The 18,972-nt window shown below is 48.2% G+C and overlaps 3 protein-coding genes across 4 annotated transcripts; 2 read left to right on the top strand and 1 right to left on the bottom strand.

Moving 5' to 3' along the window:
• Nucleotides 1-6,861: 6,861 nt before the first annotated feature.
• On the top strand, nucleotides 6,862-12,920 carry CLPP (caseinolytic mitochondrial matrix peptidase proteolytic subunit). The gene is made up of 7 exons (XM_027850785.1): nucleotides 6,862-6,961; nucleotides 7,112-7,213; nucleotides 8,585-8,656; nucleotides 8,754-8,850; nucleotides 9,581-9,768; nucleotides 11,357-11,462; nucleotides 12,496-12,920. Exons 1-7 carry the CDS (start codon nucleotides 6,929-6,931, stop codon nucleotides 12,651-12,653), a joined length of 756 nt encoding a protein of 251 aa, XP_027706586.1. The 5' UTR covers nucleotides 6,862-6,928; the 3' UTR covers nucleotides 12,654-12,920.
• A 1,285-nt stretch (nucleotides 12,921-14,205) lies between these two features.
• On the top strand, nucleotides 14,206-16,508 carry ALKBH7 (alkB homolog 7). The gene is made up of 4 exons (XM_027851243.1): nucleotides 14,206-14,427; nucleotides 15,193-15,366; nucleotides 15,909-16,033; nucleotides 16,267-16,508. Exons 1-4 carry the CDS (start codon nucleotides 14,206-14,208, stop codon nucleotides 16,409-16,411), a joined length of 666 nt encoding a protein of 221 aa, XP_027707044.1. The 3' UTR covers nucleotides 16,412-16,508.
• A 128-nt stretch (nucleotides 16,509-16,636) lies between these two features.
• PSPN (persephin) lies at nucleotides 16,637-18,880 on the bottom strand. Of its 2 annotated transcripts, none has more exons than XM_027851050.1 (3): nucleotides 18,067-18,880; nucleotides 17,469-17,679; nucleotides 16,637-17,310 (listed from the first exon to the last, which is right to left on the bottom strand). In XM_027851050.1, exons 1-3 carry the CDS (start codon nucleotides 18,091-18,093, stop codon nucleotides 16,982-16,984), a joined length of 567 nt encoding a protein of 188 aa, XP_027706851.1. In that variant the 5' UTR covers nucleotides 18,094-18,880; the 3' UTR covers nucleotides 16,637-16,981. The 2 variants fall into 2 exon arrangements, with proteins under 2 accessions (XP_027706851.1, XP_027706852.1); XM_027851051.1 differs by having other exon boundaries at nucleotides 17,469-17,596.
• Between the last annotated feature and the right edge of the window lie 92 nt (nucleotides 18,881-18,972).

Raw genomic sequence — 18,972 nt, 5'->3', positions numbered from 1 at the left:
ATCTCTCCTCCCCATCTCTGCTAAACTCCTTGAGAAAGTCATCTATACTCATTGCCTCCACTTTTTCTTCTCTTGCTTGATTCTGAACCCTTTGCAATCTGACTTCAGGTCTCATAATTCCAACTGCAACTGCTTTCTCCAAAGTTACCAATGCTCTCTCAATCACTGAATCTAGCAGCCTTCTCTCAATCCTCATCTTTCTTGGCCTCTCTGCAATCTTTGACATCACCTTCTTCTCCTCTTTCTTTCTCTCTTCTTTCGAGGTTTGCACAACACTGCTCTTCTGGTTCTCCTACCTATTTGATCTTGATCAGGATGAAGACTGCTAATTGTGGGTGATTTCTAAGACTCTGTCTCAGGCCATTTTCTCTTCTCCTGCTAAACTATCTTGTTTGATGATCTCAACTCCCATTAGTTCATTCATCATCTCTATGTAGATGAATTCTCAGATTTTTAATATATCTCTAAACTCTCTCCTGAGCTCCATTCTCATATAACTAACTGTTTTTTGAACATCTTAACTGGGAGTGCCATAGGCATACACAGTTCTACATTTCCAGAATGGAACTCATTATCTTATCCCCCAAACCCTACCTTCTTCCTCCAAACTTCCCTATTGCTGTCAAGAGCAACACCCCACCCCCACCTCCTTTTTAAAACTAGTTTCTCAGGTTGGAAGCCTAGGTGTTATCCTTGACTTTCCTCTTGCACTCAATTGTTACTGTTGTTGTTATTGAGTCATTCAGTCACGTCTGATTCTTCATGACCCCACTGCTTCCATGACACCCTCTATCCATCTCCTCCTCTGCTGTTCCCTTCTCCTTTTGTTTTCAATCTTTCCCAACATCAGGGTCTTTTCCCATGAGTCCTATTTTCTCATTGTGTGGCCAAAGTATTTCAGCTGCAGCTTCAGTATTTGATCTTCCTGTGAACAGTCTGAGTGAATTTAAGTATTGACTGATTTGATCTCCTTGCTGTCCAAGGGACTCTCAAAAATCTTCTCCAGCACCCCATTTCAAAAGCACCGATTTTGCGGCACTCAGCTTTCCTCATAGTCCAACTCTCACAGCCATACGTTGCTGCTGGATATACCAGAGCTCTACATATATTAGCAAGGTGATGTCTCTGCTTTTTAGTATGCTGTCCAGATTTACCATAGCTTTCCTTCCAAGGAGCAAGTGTCTTTTAATTTCATAGCTGCAGTTGCTTTCAGGCATGATCTTTGAGCCCAAGAATATAACATCTGACACTGCTTCTGTTGAGGTTTAGGGATGCTGGGACCCCAAAATCACAACACGTGGGTCCTGCCTGAAAGAATTTGACCCAAGCCTTCTTTCAGTCAAAGACAAGGTTTATTAGAATGTCTGTCACATTGGGCCAACTCTTAAGGAGTCTGCATGTTACTGAGCTATTGGCTAGATTTTAAGAATCTGAGCCCCTTAATGGAGACAGGATGGACCTTGTATACAGAAAGACTGTGGGAGGGATCTAGGAGTGGCCAAGTAGTTTGGGGTGATGGGACAAGGTATCTGAGATCTGGATGGGAGTGGCCAGTCAACTGGGGTGAACAGAACACCTGGGACCTAGACCACATGGCCAAAGGAGAATGGAGCCTGGTTAGGATTAAGGTTGGGAAATGGCCAGGGGTCAAAGGTAGATAAAACAATGAAGGGCTAGGCTAGGTTAAGGGTAACAGAGAATTGGAAGATTAGGTGGAGCCACAAAGAAAGGCCACTTGTTGGGATTACAGCCTCAGGTGATGGCCAGAGATTTGGCCACGTGGGAATGTCCAGGGTTTTTCCTTTTTGGAGTCTAGATTCCATACTTATCACTTCCATTTCTTCTCCCTTTGTTTTCCTGGAAGTGTTGTTAGGAGCTTAGGTTTTCGGTTTTTTGTTTTTTGTTTTTGTTTTTGTTTTTAATGTTAAGCTTCAAGGCAGCTTTCACATTCTCCTCTTTCACTTTCATCAAGAAGCCTCTTAATTCTTCTTCACTTTCTGCCGTCAGAGTAGTATCACCTGCATATCAGAGATTGTTGATATTTCTTCCAGCAACCTTAGTTCTGGTTTTTGATTTGTCCACGTTGGCGTTTCACATGATGTACTCTGCATATAAGTTAAATAAATAAGGTGACAATGTCCAGCCTTGTCATACTCCTTTCCCAATCTTAAAGCAATCAGCTGTTGCATGTTTGGTTCTAACTTGCTTCTTGACCCTCAGGAGACAAGTAAGGTGATCTGATACTCCCATGTCTTTGAGGACTTGCACTCATTCAATATGCCTAATTTTTGCCAAGCCTTGACCATTTCTACTTTCACAATATCCCTCTTATTTGTCTCCTCACACACTCCTACCACACTGGTAGAATTTCTCATTAAATGAGAACATATGTAAAGCACCCGGAAGACCTTAAAGTGCTATACAAAAACTAGCTTTATTATTATCACTGTATGCCTGGAGTATTGCATTAGTCTTCTAAGTAAGTATGCCTGCCTCAAATCTCTTCCCACTTCAATCCATCCTCCATTCAGCTGCCCAAGTAATTTTCCTTAAGCACAGGCCTGGCTATGTCATTCCCATGCTCAATATTAGTTCCAGTGGCCAAGGAACTTTAAGATCAAACAAAAATGCCTATGTTTGCCATTTAAAGCTCTTTACAATCTGGTCACCTTTGGCAGGTCTGACCATATCCAATAAGCTCTAATGACTCCCTATTACCTCCAGGATGCAATATAAAATCCTTTGATATTTAAACCTTTTACAACCTGGCCCTTTCCTACTTTTCAAGGCTTTTTACATGTTAATCCCTTTCTTACTTGCTATTTCTTGAACATAACATCCCATCTCCCATCTTTAAGCCTTTTCACTGGCTAGATATCCATCATTCTTGGAATGTTCTCCTTCTTCCACTACTATGTCTTTTATGGATTTTTTTCAAGACTCCAACCTTTTTTCAGGAGGCTTTTCCAGGCCTACTCCTCTCAGTCCCAACTAGATTTTCTTTTTTCCCCTATTCCCTTTGAGATTATCTTCCATTTCTACTACATGTACACACACACACACACACACACACACACACACACACACACACACACATGTATCTTGTACATATAAACATTTGTATAATGCCTTCTCTATTTGAATGTGAGCTCCTTGAGGGCAGGGGCCATGATTTTTGTCTTCTTTGTAACCCCAGTGCTTAGCATAGTGTCTGGCATACAAGTACTTAATAAAAGCTTGTTGACTGACTGTATGAACTGATAAAATGAAGTGTGTGAAGTGAACAATAGACATGATCACTGTAACAAGGAAAAACAACTTTGAAAGACTTCAGAGCTCTGATCAATGCAGTGACCAATCACGACTGATGATAATACATGCTGCATACCTCAAAGGGGCTTTGTAATGACCAACCTTAGGTGCAGAAAAAGATATACATTTACAGATACAACTAATATGTTTATTTATTTAGCTTCATAGGATAATAATAATATTTATTTAGTACCTACTACATGACAGGCACTATGCTAAGTGCTTTACAACTATTATCTCATTTGATCCTCAAAACAAATCTGCAAGGTAGATGGTATTGCTATTCCCATTTTACAGATGAAAAAAGTGAGGCACAGTTTAAGTGATTTGCCCAGGGCCACACAGCTAGTAAGTGCTGAGCCCAGGATTGAATTCAGTCTTCCTGACTCCAGGGATGGTACTCTATCCATTGTGTCACCCACCTCTAAAGCTGGAAGCGACCTCAGATGCTATACCTAGTCTGATACCCCTTATTTTACAGATTAGAAAATGAGGCCCTGGAATGCTCAGTGACTTGGCCAAAGTCACCCAAGTAAGTGGCAGAGATGAGATTTGAATCCAGGTTTTCTGACTCCAAAGCCAGTGATTTTTCCATTTGACTTTATTTGCTGATTACAAAAGTGAGTTTCTATTTGGGGTGGGGGTGGAGGAGAGGCATAGAGTTGACAGGTAATGAGAATGATGTGGGAAGAAAAAGAGAAAAGAAAGAAAAGGGCACCAATGAAACAGAAGAGCAGAAGTATTGTGTTGAATAATACACTTAAAAAATAAATTATATAAGTTCATAGTTTCAAATATAATCTTTTCTCTTCTTTGTCCATTGAAATGTCAATATTTGTTAAATTCACAATAAAAAATTAAATTAAGCATACTCATGCTAACAAATCCAGGAGCCAAACGGCAGAAGCTTGATGGAAAGCATTTGGGTCAAGTCCAGTAAAGGAAGAAGCAAAAGCAATTGGATCTTCTGAGTAGACTGTAGGCTACCTAGACCAAAGTAAGAAATAAATGAGTTCTAGAAACATATCACAAGCCCAGCACCGAGGCATAATATAGCAATGATGGTCAGCATCAATCATCCACAAGTCTCTTGGAGCTGTCTCTTTGCCCAAAACACAGAAGCTAATATTTTCTTGCCTTTCCTCAATGTCTTCACATTGCTTCAATAGCAGAGGAAAAAGCAAGGGAAAAATCTACTCTGAATCTGATTTTTTCACTGTAACGAAGATGTAGTGGCTAGAATGGAAATGGTTGGCTGTTGTCTTTCCTACTCAGAGGACCAAAATGACATCACTACGTCAGGGTCAATGTACAGTATATCCAATTGTGGTTGACCAGAACAATAAAAACTTGGAAGGCTCTACCAAAAGTTGGGCACAAATAGTCCATATGAACATCTGGAATGGAGATGTCTCTAAATTTGTGCATCTCACTTTCTTTTTGAGCTACTGCAATTTTGCTTTGTTTACAGAGCACAGAGAAGTCTTAAGCTATACTAGGCAGTCCTGTGCCAGTATCTCCTATGTCTCACAATCCATTCCAAAGTTCTTCAGAGATAACCTTGAAAAGTGTCCTTGTTTCGCTTTTTCTGACTGCCATGTGAGCGCTTACCTTGTATGAATTCTCCATAAAAGTCTTTTAAGCTATTATTTAGGCTATTTCCATTTTAGGATAGAAATAGTGGAAGCCTGAATGGCTTGCTAAATAAGTTACAGTGGGTAATCTTTTTTGATTATGAGTTCAACTAGATTAGAGGTTCCCAAACTTACTTGGCCTACCACCCCCTTTAAAAAAAATTACTCAGTGCCACCTGGAAATCTTTCTTTAATCCTTTAATGTTTTTTTTTTAAATTTGCATCATTTCAAAAAATATAAAGCATTTTTTAAAAGTGATGCATCTTTAATTTAATCATTTATTGTAAACTTGGGGTTTTTCCTGCATTGAAATTTTGATAATGCAATATTGTGTCATGTAACCACGTAGTATTGTAAACAAGTCCTCATACACACATATTCCTGCCGACACATGCTGGATGAACCAATAATTTGAGATACATTTGCCCTCTAACACTTGCTTATTAAGCTCTGTCTGCAGACTTGACCAGTGATCAGTTATAACTTGCATTTTGTGTTTATTTATAAAATAATGTAGTCACCACAACTTTAACTTACACAGCAGATGAAACATGATGAATGGTTTTTCAAAATTTTCTTCTCCTCTCTTCTTTCTTCATGCTTCCACGGCCCCCTTATTTTTGTTCAATGCCCCTCCACCCCAGTTACACAGGAGACTTCTACCGCTGCCCTACATCATGCCAGCACACCCTGGCCCTATTCCCATACTGCCCACTTTGGGAACCTGGGTATTCCAAATCTATTCTGTAATCCAGTTGTGTAATTAAAAAAAAAAAGACAGCTAGGTGGTGCAATAAATGGTTTCCCGAAAGCCAGAAATACTCCTCTTCTTGAGTTCAGATTTCGCCCAAGACACTTACTAGCTGTGTGATCTTAGACAAGTCACTTTGATGAGGATGGGATCTAGATCCCAAAAAGGAAAAACCCTGGACTTTCCCACATGGTCAAATCTCTGGTCTTAGCCTGAATCCTATCAACTGGCATTTTGTTATTGCCTATTCCCAATCTCCTAATTCTGTTACCCTTAACCTAGCCTAGCCCTCCATTGCCTTACCTCCCTATGGCCCCCAGCCATTTCCCACCCTTAATCCTAGTTAGGCTCCAATCTCCCTTGGCCAAGAGGTCCAGGTCTCAGGGGTTCTGTCCACCCCAGTTTACTGGCCACTCCCATCCAGATCCTCCTTAGACCCCCTCCTCCAGTCACCCCAAACTACTTGGCCACTCCTAGACCCCTCCCACAGTCTTTCTGTATAGGAGGACCATCTTGTCTCTACTAAGGTGCTCAGATTCTTATAATCTAGCCAATAGCTCAGCAATGTTCAGATTGCTTGAGAGTCTGGCTAACATGGAGGACCTTTAATAAACCTTGTCTTTGGCTGAAAGAAGGCTTGGGTCAAATTCTTTCGGGCAGGACCCACATGCAGTGATTTTGGGGTCCCAGCACCCCTAAAACTCTAGATCGCATTCACGCTGTCTGCCTCAGTTTCCTCCTCTGTAAAATGAGCTGGAGAAGGGCATGGCAAACCATTTCAGTATCTCTGCCAAGGAAACCCCAAATGGGGTCAAAAAGAACTACACACACGACTGAACAACAACAAAAATGGGGCAAAAAACGAGGCCCAGATCCACAAGGCTCTCCCTGGCCTAGGGGCTCAGGTTCTGGGTCTAGACCCAGGAGATGCCGGCAGGGGTTGGGTAAAGGCCTGGGCGCCGTCCTTCTTTTTCATCACTTCTCCTCTGCTCAGGCCTCTCCTCCCACGCCTAGGACTCACGCGCCTGCCTCCCCGGGAGCTGAGGCCCCACCCCTTTGAGTCCCGCGAGGCACGCTGGGACATGTAGTCCAGCCGGCGGAGATAAGAAGCTCTCCCCGCCCCCGCCCCCCCCCCCCCGTCCCCGCTCCCGCCAAGGGGAAGATTGCTTCCGGGTAGCGGGCGGCGTGCTGATCTGGCGTCACCGTCTCCTCTATCTCCGCTGCTTCGGAATGTGGCCCCGGATAGCGGTTCGGGGGCTCGGGGTAAGGGGTCACAAGGGAGGGCGGGAACCCTGAGCCCGGGGAGAGCAGAGGGGCCGGGTGAGCAAGGAGGGGAAGCCCGGGCTGGTGGGAGGAGGGAACCGCGGGGTGTCCGGAAAGCGTCCCGCTCACCCCGCTCTTGTCCCCCCGCAGCGGCCTCTCCAGCTGCGCTCCTGGGCGGGCCTGGCCTTTCGGAGCCTGCACGGGACCCCGACCTGGGCGCGGCCCCTCATCCCCATCGTGGTGGAGCAGACGGTAACTCTCCCCTTCCCTGCTCCTCCTCTCCCAGCCCCCTGCACCTCTCCTTCCCCTTGCACCTTTGCGCCCCGGCCCCCCCCCCTCGCCCCCGTCCTCAAGCCGCCCTTTAATGCCCGCTTGTATTCCTTTATCCCTGTTATTTTCTGTTCCCCACATCCCATTCCTCTTCTCTCATCCTGTCCAGTCGATCAAGTATTTGTTATGTACCTACAGTGTGCACGGCACTGAGGATACAAGTGCAGAGAATGAAGGGATCTCCTACTTGACATGATGGTAATCCCTAGCGTTTGCAAAGCTCCGTACATCATATATTAACTTATTTGATTCTCACAGTCACCCTGGGACGGTAGCTGCTATTATCCCCCCACTTTACAGTTGAAGAAACAGAGGCAGACAGATGAAGTGACTTGTCCCGACCACTAAGTGTCTGTGGTAGAATTTGAACTTAAGTCTTCCTCACTCCAAGGCCCAGCCATTTTGACACTTGGCTACTTCTGTATACAGCCACATAAATAGGGCTTTAAAAGCTAAACTAAGCAGTTTATATTTGATCTAGAGGTAATTTTGTTATTCAATTGTCTTCAGTTGTGTGTCTCATGGCCCCATTTGGGGTTTTCTTGGCAAAGATACTGCAGTGGTTTGCCATTTCCTTCTTCAGCTCCTTTTACAGATGAAGTAAATCAGGTTAAGTGACTTGCCCAGGATCACACAGGTTAGTAGGTATCTGAGGCAGGATTTGAACTCAGGTCTTCTTGACTCCAGGCCCTGAATTTTATCAATTATGCCACCCGGCCTTCCCCTCCTAGAAATAATAGCCACTGGAATTGTTTGAGTAGTGGAGTATTGTGGTCAGATCAGTGCTTAAGGAAAATTAGTTTGGCAGCATTGTGTAGAATGAATTGGAGAAGAGAGACCAATTATGAGACTGTTTGAAATATTCTACTTGAAAGGTGATGAGGGCCTGAATGCCCCAATAAATAGCTAGGAGAACAGTGGAAAGACCACTGGCCCTGGAGTCAGGAAGACCTGAGTTCAAATCTGACCTCAGACCCTTACTGTATGACCCTGGACAAGTCATTAAATCACCATTTGCCTCAGTTTCCTCAACTTCAAATGCATAGTGACTGGCACATAGTAAGCACTTAATAAATCCTTATTCCTTTCCCCTCTTTGTCCCTACCTGGCTGCCCCTTGCATCTCGTAACTTCGCTTTTCCCCATATCATTGCCCGACTTTTTTGTCTCTTAACCTCTCTTCTTTGCCCCATTCCTCTGCCTCTGCCCTGTTCCTTTCTACTCCTCTCTCCACCCCAGTGCCTTACCCTCTTAACTCCTTCCCCCCCAGCTTCACTCTGCTCTCCTCATGTAGGGCCGGGGAGAAAGGGCCTATGACATTTACTCTCGTCTGCTTCGAGAACGGATCATCTGTGTTATGGGACCTGTGAGTATGATGTCTGTCGCTCCACCCTGTTGCCCAGCCCATGGATTCCTCCTGATGTTAACTGTCCCCCTTGCTTCTGTTTCCTCTCTATGGCCAGATTGATGACAGTTTGGCCAGTTTAGTCATTGCCCAGCTGCTTTTCCTTCAATCAGAAAGTAACAAGAAACCCATCCACATGTACATCAACAGCCCGGGTGAGTAACTGCCCTTCCCCTACAACCCCTACCTAGCCCCCTCATAATAATCTAGTAGGGTCAAGAGCTGAAAGGGACCTTAGGAGATAATTTTACACATGGGGAAACTGAGGCCCAGAAAAGGGAAGGGATTTGCTGAGGTTCCCTTAGGCAACATAATGTTGTAAAGAAAGAGCATTGGAATTAGAATGAGAAAATCTGGGTTTGAATCCTGGCTCTTCCATGTAATAGCTCAACCCTTCTGGGCTTCAGTTTCTTGTCTCTAAAATGAGGGGGTTGAATGAGACCTTCAAGAAGTCCTGTGAAGGAGTGGAGCTTCATTTGTATGGGTGGTGAACCCACCATGAGACTTAGTCCACAGCTGCTCTCTGGGGGGATGCTGTAGATACTGATGGAATGGGAAGGGCACCTCTGCCTGTATGGAGGTAGGGCTTGGGCCTGGCTTTGAACTAGGCCAGGAGCCCCAGAGGGCTTCTGAGAATCCCAGGGTGGCGGAGGGAAGAAGATGAGGCCAGGAGGAGGGAGGAAGAGAACGCCTGGGGGGGTATTCTGTGGGAAGGACATAGGCAAAGGCAGGCTTCCTAACCTTGAGCCAAGAGTTCAAAATGGGCTAGGTTTGGGTTGGGGAACTTGGAGTCAGGGGCATGGATCAAATTTTCTTAGTGACTGGAAGGTGGCTTGGGGTGGGAGTGGAAGCCTGTCTTCATCCTATCCTTGTCTGCTGTGGCAGGGGGTATTGTGACTTCGGGCCTGGCCATCTATGACACTATGCAATACATCTTGAACCCCGTCAGCACTTGGTGCGTGGGCCAGGCCGCTAGCATGGGCTCCCTGCTGCTTGCAGCTGGCTGCCCTGGCATGCGCCACTCACTGCCCAACTCTCGAATCATGATCCATCAGCCGTCCGGAGGGGCCCGGGTGAGTCATGTTCTAGCAGCATAGGCAGCCCTGCTTCATTCCCACTTCTCTTCCCTGTCCTTCCTCTTGACTCCTATTCCTTGTACTGTCGTTCAGCCCTCTCTCTGCCCCGCACTCCCCTGTTCGCTCTTCTCCCTCAACCTCCCCCATCCCTCCCTGTTCCTAAAAACCTTCCTTTCTCACTCCCTTCCCACCACCTTTCTCTAGCCCTCCCTGCGTTCCCACTCCAGTCCCATTCTGCACCCTCCATCAGTCTTCCTTCTCTACCTCTACTCTCTTCCTCCCTCTGCCCTTGCACAGTAGAATCTTGTGTTTACATGGTACGTTGCACTTTACAAATTGGTGTCCCATCCATAGTAGTAGTTTTTATTTATGTAGCACTTTAGGATTTATAAAGTGCTTGAAACTCCTTAACAGCCTTGAGGTACTAAGTGCATCATTATCCTCATTCTACAGATTAGGATACTGAGGCTCTAGAACCTAGGCTTTTGACAGTGTTTGCTCCAGTGTTATTTCAGGGCAGAAGCTTCTGGGGAGGGACAGGGTAGAATGTTGCAGGAAAGAGTTAAGATGAACAGAGGCTCTACCTTGTACATCCTTCCCCCTCCTTTGATTTCACACACTTTTAAAAGCCCAATTCAAATGCTGTTGCTTCCATGAAACCTTCCCTGATCTTCCCAGTTGGCAAAGAGGCGCCCTCCCCCTCTCCAGTCTCTCATTATTGCCCTTTGTATTTGGTACTTATATAATGCATAGCCTAGGGATAGACATAGACCTGTGATTTCATTTATATAGGTACCTCCCAGGTAAGGAAACTCCCTCCACCAAGTGCAGATCAGCACTTTCTCTGCGACTTACCATCTTACTGTATAGAGCAGAGGTGTCAGGCTTGGAGCCCACACAACTCCCAAGAGATTAAAATGTAATTGGCAAAGGTTTGACAAAATAGACCACAGAATGTTGGTTTGTGGTTTTCTAAGTCAGTCTGGCTTAGAGCACTGAGAGATTAAGTGATTTGTACAGGATCCCACCTGGCTGAGGACTGGCTCTCTGACCTGATCATGCATTGTCTTATGTTAGGGTTTATAGGTTTGCATCTTATACCCATACCAGCTTCACAAAGGCAAGGACTATGTTATGGAAACCTTGTGCTTTTCTCAGTTTGTAATAGGCAGCTTTATGTAGGGAAAGGTGCTGGATTTGATATCAAGAATGACTAGGATTTGAGTTCTGGCTATTAAGCATTCTGCTCAGCATTCAGCACACAGTTGGTGCTTCATAAACGCTTACTGATCATGGCTGTGGCAGTACCTTTGTGACCCTGGCCTAGTTAATTCCCCTTTGTGAATATCAGTTTTCTAATGTGTAAAATGAGGGTAACAGTCCTTTGCACTATGGTTCCTCACAGAATTGTGATGAGGGACCACTTCATAAATTTTAAAACACAATATGAATGTGAGCCCTTATTAAGCACTTAATAAGTATTTATTGAATCATTGACTGCAGGCTGGGCTCCCTGCAAGTTGGGAAGTGTCCCCTGTGTGGGCCGTCCCTGGCTGTTCATCCGGTCCCCTCCTCCCCCATCCAGGGACAAGCCACGGATATCGCCATTCAGGCTGAGGAGATCATGAAGCTAAAGAAGCAACTCTATGGTATCTATGCGAAACACACAAAGCAGCCTCTGGATGTGATTGGTGAGTGTGCCCCGGGCTTGGGACTCTCTGGGCCTTTCTTAGTTTTCAACATTCACTTTCATAAGATTTTGAGATTTAAATTTTCTCCTATTCCCTCTCCTTTAACAGGTCTGTTTGGCTGGGGCTTTTGGTTTTCCCTCTTAAACACCAGCCTTAACCGCAAATCACTCTGGTCCCAAACCAAGCCCCACTTGGTCACTGTTTGGGCCATGATTGGCTCAGAATGAATGTAAATAACAGTTGTTTCTGTTTTTGCCAAAAATCCTGAGGGTCTTCCCCTCTCAGATCTATTTTTTTTTTTTTTGAAAGAAGCCATTCTTTGCCGTTTTATTAAGCCTTGATCACTGAATGGGCACTGCCCCAATCAAACCGAGACCTGTTAAAGACCTTAGTTTGAAAAGGCCAAGGTCCCTCACTGCATCCTGGGCCATCTCCAATCATCCTGATCTATATCTGGCCACTAGACCCAGATCGCTCCTGAGGAGAAAGTGAGGCTGGTGACTCTGCACAGCCCTGCCCCACTTAATCCAATCCACTTGCATGTCATGGCATCACCTCCCTCATGTCATGATCCTCTTCAAGAACAAAGCACAAACAGCAGCAGCAAATAAAAATAGCTCACATTTTAGTATTTAGTGTTTAAAGGTTTACAAAGTGGTTTCTCATAATAACCCTTTGAGATAGGAAGTTATTGGCCCCATTTTACAGGTAAGGAAACTGAGGCCCAGCAAGGTAAAGTGACTTGCCCAGAGTTACACAGCTAGTAAATGTCTAAGGCAAAATTTGAACCCAAGTCTCCTAAATTCCAAGTCCAGTCCTGCTATGGCCTCAGTGAAGAAAATTGTAGGTTGCTGGCCAAGTGTAGGTTCAGGACTAAGCTCTTTAAACAGCTGCCTCTGATGGTCAGGCCCTTGGTGGGGGTGAGGGGAATGTCCTGGGTTCAGATGACCATTTGTGTTTGGTGTCTAGGTTCTGACTACCAAAAGTGTAGGGAACCTCTCTCATTCATCACTGTGACTCTACCCTCTCACAGAGGCTGCCATGGAAAGGGACCGCTACATGAGTCCTATGGAAGCCCAGGAGTTTGGCATCTTGGACAAAGTGCTGGTGCACCCCCCACACGATGGAGAAGATGAGCCAGAGCTGGTACAGAAGGAGCCTGTGGAAGTCCCTGCTCCAGCTGGGCCCTGAGGATGGACGAACCTACACCTCCCTGTGGACAGTGAGGAGTAGATCCCTCAAATGATACCCCCCCCCTTGTCTACACTGGTTCTCCCCTGACCTTTGCACTGTGCTGCTCTGTCCCAGGACTCCTGTTGTAGCTTTAGATTTCAGGGGGTTCCGGGGACCCATCTGGAGGTGAAGCAGAGGAGTAGCGGCTGAGCTGGGCTACTGCCCCAGAACTGACTTGCCAGAGAGCATGGATTTTAAATTAAAACTTTGGTCACTTTTTGGTCCCTGCTGTCTTCCTTATTTTTCTTCTTTAACCAAGGGAAAAGAAAGCTTTAGGTATTCCTTCATTCAGCAAACATATCAAGGCAGCTAAGTGGCTCAGTGGTTAGAACACCGGCCCTGGGGTCAGGAGGACCAGAGTGGAAATCCGGCCTCAGACACTTACTAGCTGTCTAGGGATCTTGGACAAGTCCCTTAACTCTGACCACCTCCAAAACAAACAGACACACCAACTGTATGATTCTGGGCAAGTCACTAACCTCTCAGCTTCAGTTTCCTTGTCCATAAAATGGGGATGATGATAGCACCTACCACCCAGGGTTGTTGTGAGAGGACACCTAAGTGCTGTGCAGATCTTTGTAAGTTCGATATGATGCTCTTCCCTCAGTTTTTGTGTGACCTGAACTGCCTGATGCCCATGGAATGAATTGCAGCCCTTACTCCTGTGTATATGAGGCCCAGTTCCCAAGCTGTACACCCCTGTAAAATAATAAAGATGATAAGCCTTTCACTATCCACCACACAAAGCTGTGAATGCTACAGTCACTTAGAGTGCTAGATTAGAGGACGCCGAAAGATTGCTGTCCTGTGACCTTGGGCCAGTCATTTCTTCCCTGGTCTGTTTCCTCTTGTCAAATGAGGGGGCTGGACTAGAAAGACCTCGAGGGCATGCTTCCAGCCACACCTTGATGGCAAACCTGGACCCAGGACAGTTTAGGGGTGGACATTAGAGGCCAGCCCCTTCCTTTTGTAGGCCCAAGACTCGTGCTAAAAAAGCAAAGGTGGGGTTTGGATCCAGGTCCTCCGACTCCTCATCTGTCATTTCCACCGGACACCTTGTCCACGTCCTGAGCTTGCCCTGGACTCTGCTCCCCTCGCTCCCCTCCCCCCGCGGCTGCCCGGAAGCAGGACGGGCCAGGCTGCCCATGGAGCGGAGGCGCCCCGGTCGGAAGGCTTCACGTGGGGGCTCCTTCCCGGGACTCTGTGGGCCCACGTGCGATAGGCGCCAACGCCGCCTCCACCTTGGAAAGGCCCTGAGCCAAGAGCCGCCGATGTACCGTCAACATCGCTGCGCCTCAGGCTCCGCCCCCCGGGGCCTCTAGCCCTCGGAGGTCAGCAGGACGGGGGCGGGGCCGTGATAGTTAAGATGCTCGCGGCGCCCTCCCAAAGCTGGGGGCGGGGCCTGGAAGCAGCCAATAGCGTCAGACCTCCGGGAGGTCACGAGCCAATCGCTGACGGGAAGGGAGGGCCCTGGCTTGGCTACCCCTGACCCGGCCGGGGCGGCCGGATCATGGTCTGGAGCGGGCACCTGGCCCTGGGGGCGCTGCGGGCCCCGGGACTGGGAACCTGGCCCGGCTGGCTGCGGGGGTCCGGGCCCACCGTGCTTCGCCGCCTGCGGGGCGCGGCAGTGGTGCGTCCTGGCTTCTTGAGCTCAGTGGAGGAGGAGACGCTGAGGCGGGAGCTGGAGCCCGAGCTACGGCGCCGGCGCTACGAGTACGATCACTGGGACGCGGTGAGTGAGGGCGGCCGGGGCCCCCAGCTGCCGCTGCCCCTCCGCTCTCCTCCCAGGTGCCATCATCCTCTCTACTTACTCCGTCTCCCCAAGTTCCCTATGCCTCTACCCACCTCAGTCACCTCTGTCCCCACAGCTGCGCCCCCAGTCTTCACTGTTCCCTCTCCGAGGTTCTCCCGGTCCTGTGCCCTGACCCTCCTGTTCCTCTGTTCTCATCCCGCCCCCCACCCCAGGCCTCCCTGTTCCCGCTGCCCCCGCACCTCGTTGCTCTCTGTCTCCTTCATACCCTCTGTCCCCTAGCCCGGAAGCCCCGACTTCCCACACTCCGGGCTGTCATAGCCCCAGGGCCTCTCAATCCGTTCATTTCTTCTGCCTTCTCAGTCCTTCATTTGCCCAACCCTTGAACTCCCCAGTCCCTCAGTGACCCCCCATTCTCTTGCCCTCTGCATTCTTCTGAGCTGCCCTAGACTTCGTATCAGGGCCACTCTGTGTTCCCTCTCCCTTTAGCTTAGCGCAGTGCTTGGCACACAGCAGGCGCTTAATAATTGTTTGTTTATTGACCGGCTGAGGACTGCCTGGTCTTTAGTCCTCTCAGTACTAAAGCTCATTTATTTATCTCTCAATTTGACTCCCTCCTCTCTTCCTCAGATCCCTCTCTGCCCTCTCACTCGTTTTCTCAACTCCTTCCTAGGTCCATTGACGTCAGAGTAGCTTCCAGGCTTCCCTGAACTCGGAGAGCTAACCACTGTTTCTTCATCTCTGTAGGCTATCCACGGCTTCCGAGAGACAGAGAAGTCCCACTGGTCAGAGGCAAGCCAGGCCATTCTGCAGCGGGTTCGGGTGGCTGCCTTCCCCCCAGCTCTGGCCCAGCTTCCAATGGTTCACGTCCTAGATCTCCACCAAAATGGCTACATCAAGCCCCATGTGGATAGCATCAAGGTGGGCAGAGCACCCGGCCTGTGGGCTGAGGAAGGGGAATGGAGGCTTCCACAGTAACAGGAGAGGCCTGTCCTGTATGATGGCTGCCTTTCTCTGGTATGGTAGAAAAAGCCAGGAGATCCAGGTCCCTCCTTGCCCTTCCCCTTATTTGTGTGACTTTTGAGGAACCCATTTCCCTTTCTTGGAAGGAGAGAAGGAAGCAAACGTTTATTAAGCAACTACTGTGTGCCAGGCACTGTGCTGAGTGTTTTACAAATATTCTCTTCTTTAATCCTCACAACAACTCTGTGAAGTAGGTGCTATTATTATTCCCACATTAAAGTTAAGGAAACTGAGGCAGAGATTAAGTAACTTGCCCAGGGTCACACAGCTACTAAGTGTCTGAGACCAGATTTAAACTCAGGTCTTCCTGAGTCCAAGCCCAGCTCTCTTTATCCACCAGCTTTGTCTTGGGCCTCAGTCTTCCAGGACTGAAATGGGATGATCTCTAGATTTCCACCTCTCTCAGTTCTGACATCTTGTGGTTCTAATTCTCTGGCCAGTTCTGTGGCGGCATCATTGCAGGCCTCTCCTTGCTCTCCCCCAGTGTCATGCGACTAATTGACACTCAAGATCCTCAAGAATGGCTGGAGTTGCTACTGGAACCTGGGTCCCTCTATATCCTCAGGTAGGAGGACCTTAGGGCCAGAGGGGCAGAGCTTCTAGAAATGGGGTCTGGGGCTGTATCTTAGACTCTTTGGGTTCTCTTTGTGATTGACTTCATCCCTTGCCCTTGTCAGTCCTAGTCAGTGGAATTATAATGCTTACTACCACTCCCAAGCAGCATTGAAAGAGCACCATGGTGGGCAGCAAGCCTGCCTCTCAGCTACTGACCCAAGCCTTTCTTGCTCTCTACACCAGGGGCCCTGCCCGATATGACTTCTCCCACCAGATCCTTCGTGATGAAGAGTCATTCTTTGGGGAGCACCGGGTCCCACGGGGCCGACGAATTTCTGTTATTTGCCGTTCTTTCCCTGAGGGGGAACCAGGCCCTTCATCTAGATGACCTCAAGTTCTACAGTCACAGGCCCTCTCAGGGAGTCCAATGGCTTGTGCCCAAAGTTTTATATAAAGTATTTATGAATAAAATTAGAGAAATGGTATTTGGCCCCTGGGTCTGGATGATGTTGGACAAGAGAGAAGGGAATGCCCTCCCAACTGAGTGGATAAAGGGCTATTGCAGTCAGTCCTAAGGAAAAGAAGAGCTGAGCCTAGCACACAGCTAGTGCATAGCAGTCATAGCCTTTTTATTAACAATGTCCCTCTTCCACAAAGTCCCCGTAGTTTTCCATCACACCCACTCTGGAGAATGGACTTAACTTCCCCTCAGTTACCAAGTCAATAACTGTGTATTCCCACATGTCCATGGGCAGGCCAGGTGTGAGGCTGCAGGATGCTGATAAAGTGGACACATTGGGCCCTGGCACAAAGGAGCCAGAGGAGGAATGCATTTTACATTCAACCTCAGAGAAGAGAAAGGAGGGCAGTGCTGGGTGAGAGGTAGGGTGGGTCTCAGCACTGCTGCACAGCTTGGTGAAGGGATTGGTGGGCTTTGTGGACTGGGTTAGCAGGCCTTTCAGATGCCACAGCTACAGGCAGCAGCGGAGAGCTGGGGCAGATGATGCCATTGCTGTTTGTTGTCCAGGAAGACCACATCTTCATATTGGGTGGGATGGCAGCAGATTTGGGTCTTCACTTGGCCCTTACCTGAAAGGTTGGCCAATGTCAGGCCATAGTGGGTACGGGGACTGCGGCAGCTGCCAGCACAGTAGCGGAAGGCAATGGTCTCATCAGAATTGTAGCCAAGACCTAGCTCGGTCACTGACAGTATCAGGCTCTGCAACTGACATTCAGGTGGTGCCCTGGATACCCGGGCTTCTGAAGCAGATGGTAATAAGTGGTCCTCTAGAAGAAACAAGAAGAGCAAGGCCTGAGTTAGAGGGTAGTTGCAAGTAAAAGGTTAATAGGAGACCTGTTCTGGAGAACTGAGATGTCATATCATTCTGTCTACTTAGAGAACACACCAATAGCCCCCTTGCCTGCCCTACTGGGGAATCCTTTACCTAGCCATGACTTCTTGGTCCCATAGGTTGAAGGCAGCTTTCCAGGTCTGAGGTATGCATCTGAAGCTCCAGGAACCAGCCTCAATTCCCCAGATGTGGGCTCCTCTTCCAGAGGTGAGCCTGGAGGTCTGGAGACAGAAGGCAATTCCCCAAGGCTGGGAGGCAGGAGCAGCAAGAGAGTGAGGAGAATCAGTGCCCGGGCCATGCTGAGCTGTGGATTGTAGGAGAGCTAGAGACTCAAGGGTTCCATGCACTCCACTATATCTCCCCCACCCCCAGCAGGAGGAGCTGGTCATAGCTGGGTGGGTGGCCCAGAACATTAACCCTTGTCACACCAGAGCCAGAAGACCTGAATGTTAACCCAGCGTCACTACCAGTTACTTCACAGCACTTGTCCTATCCGCTTTGGGCCATCAGTAGTGGTTAGGGAAGAAAGAGTACAAGCTTCACGTGTGGACTCTTCAGGGAGAAAGTTGCTCCCACCACTATCCCCCAACATCTAAGTCAGGCTGCTCCCTCCCCCAGCATTCCAAAGCTCTTTTTCCACTATCCCTTAATTTATGAGACTTGTCATGAGGAAGAGTAGCAGCATCTCTACCTTGGGCTGGAGGTGACCATATCTCATTGCCTAAAATTTAGGGGAAGGAGGCTTTCCCCAAATCAGGATGGCCAGAATGGACAGTGTTGACACACCTCTTTTCTCAAGCTGAGCTGGAGGGAAAGGCAGAATAATCAATGATGGGAGCATGGTGAGGACAGCCACATGTTCAACAGATGGTGGGAAATCCCTCCTCAAACCTTTCTAGGATACAGGGGATTAAGGCATCATGCCCCTGTCTCCGGGCCTGGCTGCTCCAACATCAAAACAGGAAACACCCATCAGATCCCATATTATCCCTTCATCATTGAGCCATCGATGGGACCAGGGAACTTGGTGCTCTTCCACAACTGTCTGAGGGGTAAGGCAGAGTGAGGCTGGGGTCCCCTCCAGCCCTTCAGGGTCCCTGTCACTAGGAAGAGAACCAAGCTGTCCAAGCCCGGTCCCTGAAAGCATGGCCTGTGTGAAGGAGGGGGTGGGGGGATGAGGTGAGCCGGGGGTTCAGAAGAGCCCACTTGGACCTTCCCATATAAGGTGTGGGTGAGGAGATGGGGGACAGGAGAGGCCGCTCCTGGGAATGCCAGGCATTTCCCCAGAATTAGCCTGACATCCCAGATATTCCCAGCAGCAGCCAAGTGCAGTGTAGAGAGGGGAAGTTTCCACACCTGGACTCAGGACTAATTCCCCTGATGGAAGGCTATCCCTGTGGGAATGGGGAAGGGGAACACTGGATTGACAAGTCCCAAGGTCTGAGCTCCATTCACTGCCTGTGTTGACACTAGGCCAGGCCCGTTCCCTCTGTGGAGCTCAGTTTCCCCATCTGTAGAGTCGGGGAGATGGTTCTCAGGCCACTCTGGCTCCAAATCCATAACCCTGTGAGCCCTGGTCTCCCCACCCCAAGAAGTC

This window comes from Vombatus ursinus, unplaced genomic scaffold (assembly GCF_900497805.2).
Source record: "Vombatus ursinus unplaced genomic scaffold, bare-nosed wombat genome assembly UNPS02009173.1, whole genome shotgun sequence".
Lineage (NCBI taxonomy): Eukaryota > Metazoa > Chordata > Mammalia > Diprotodontia > Vombatidae > Vombatus > Vombatus ursinus.
This window is presented reverse-complemented; position numbering and strand designations above follow the sequence as displayed.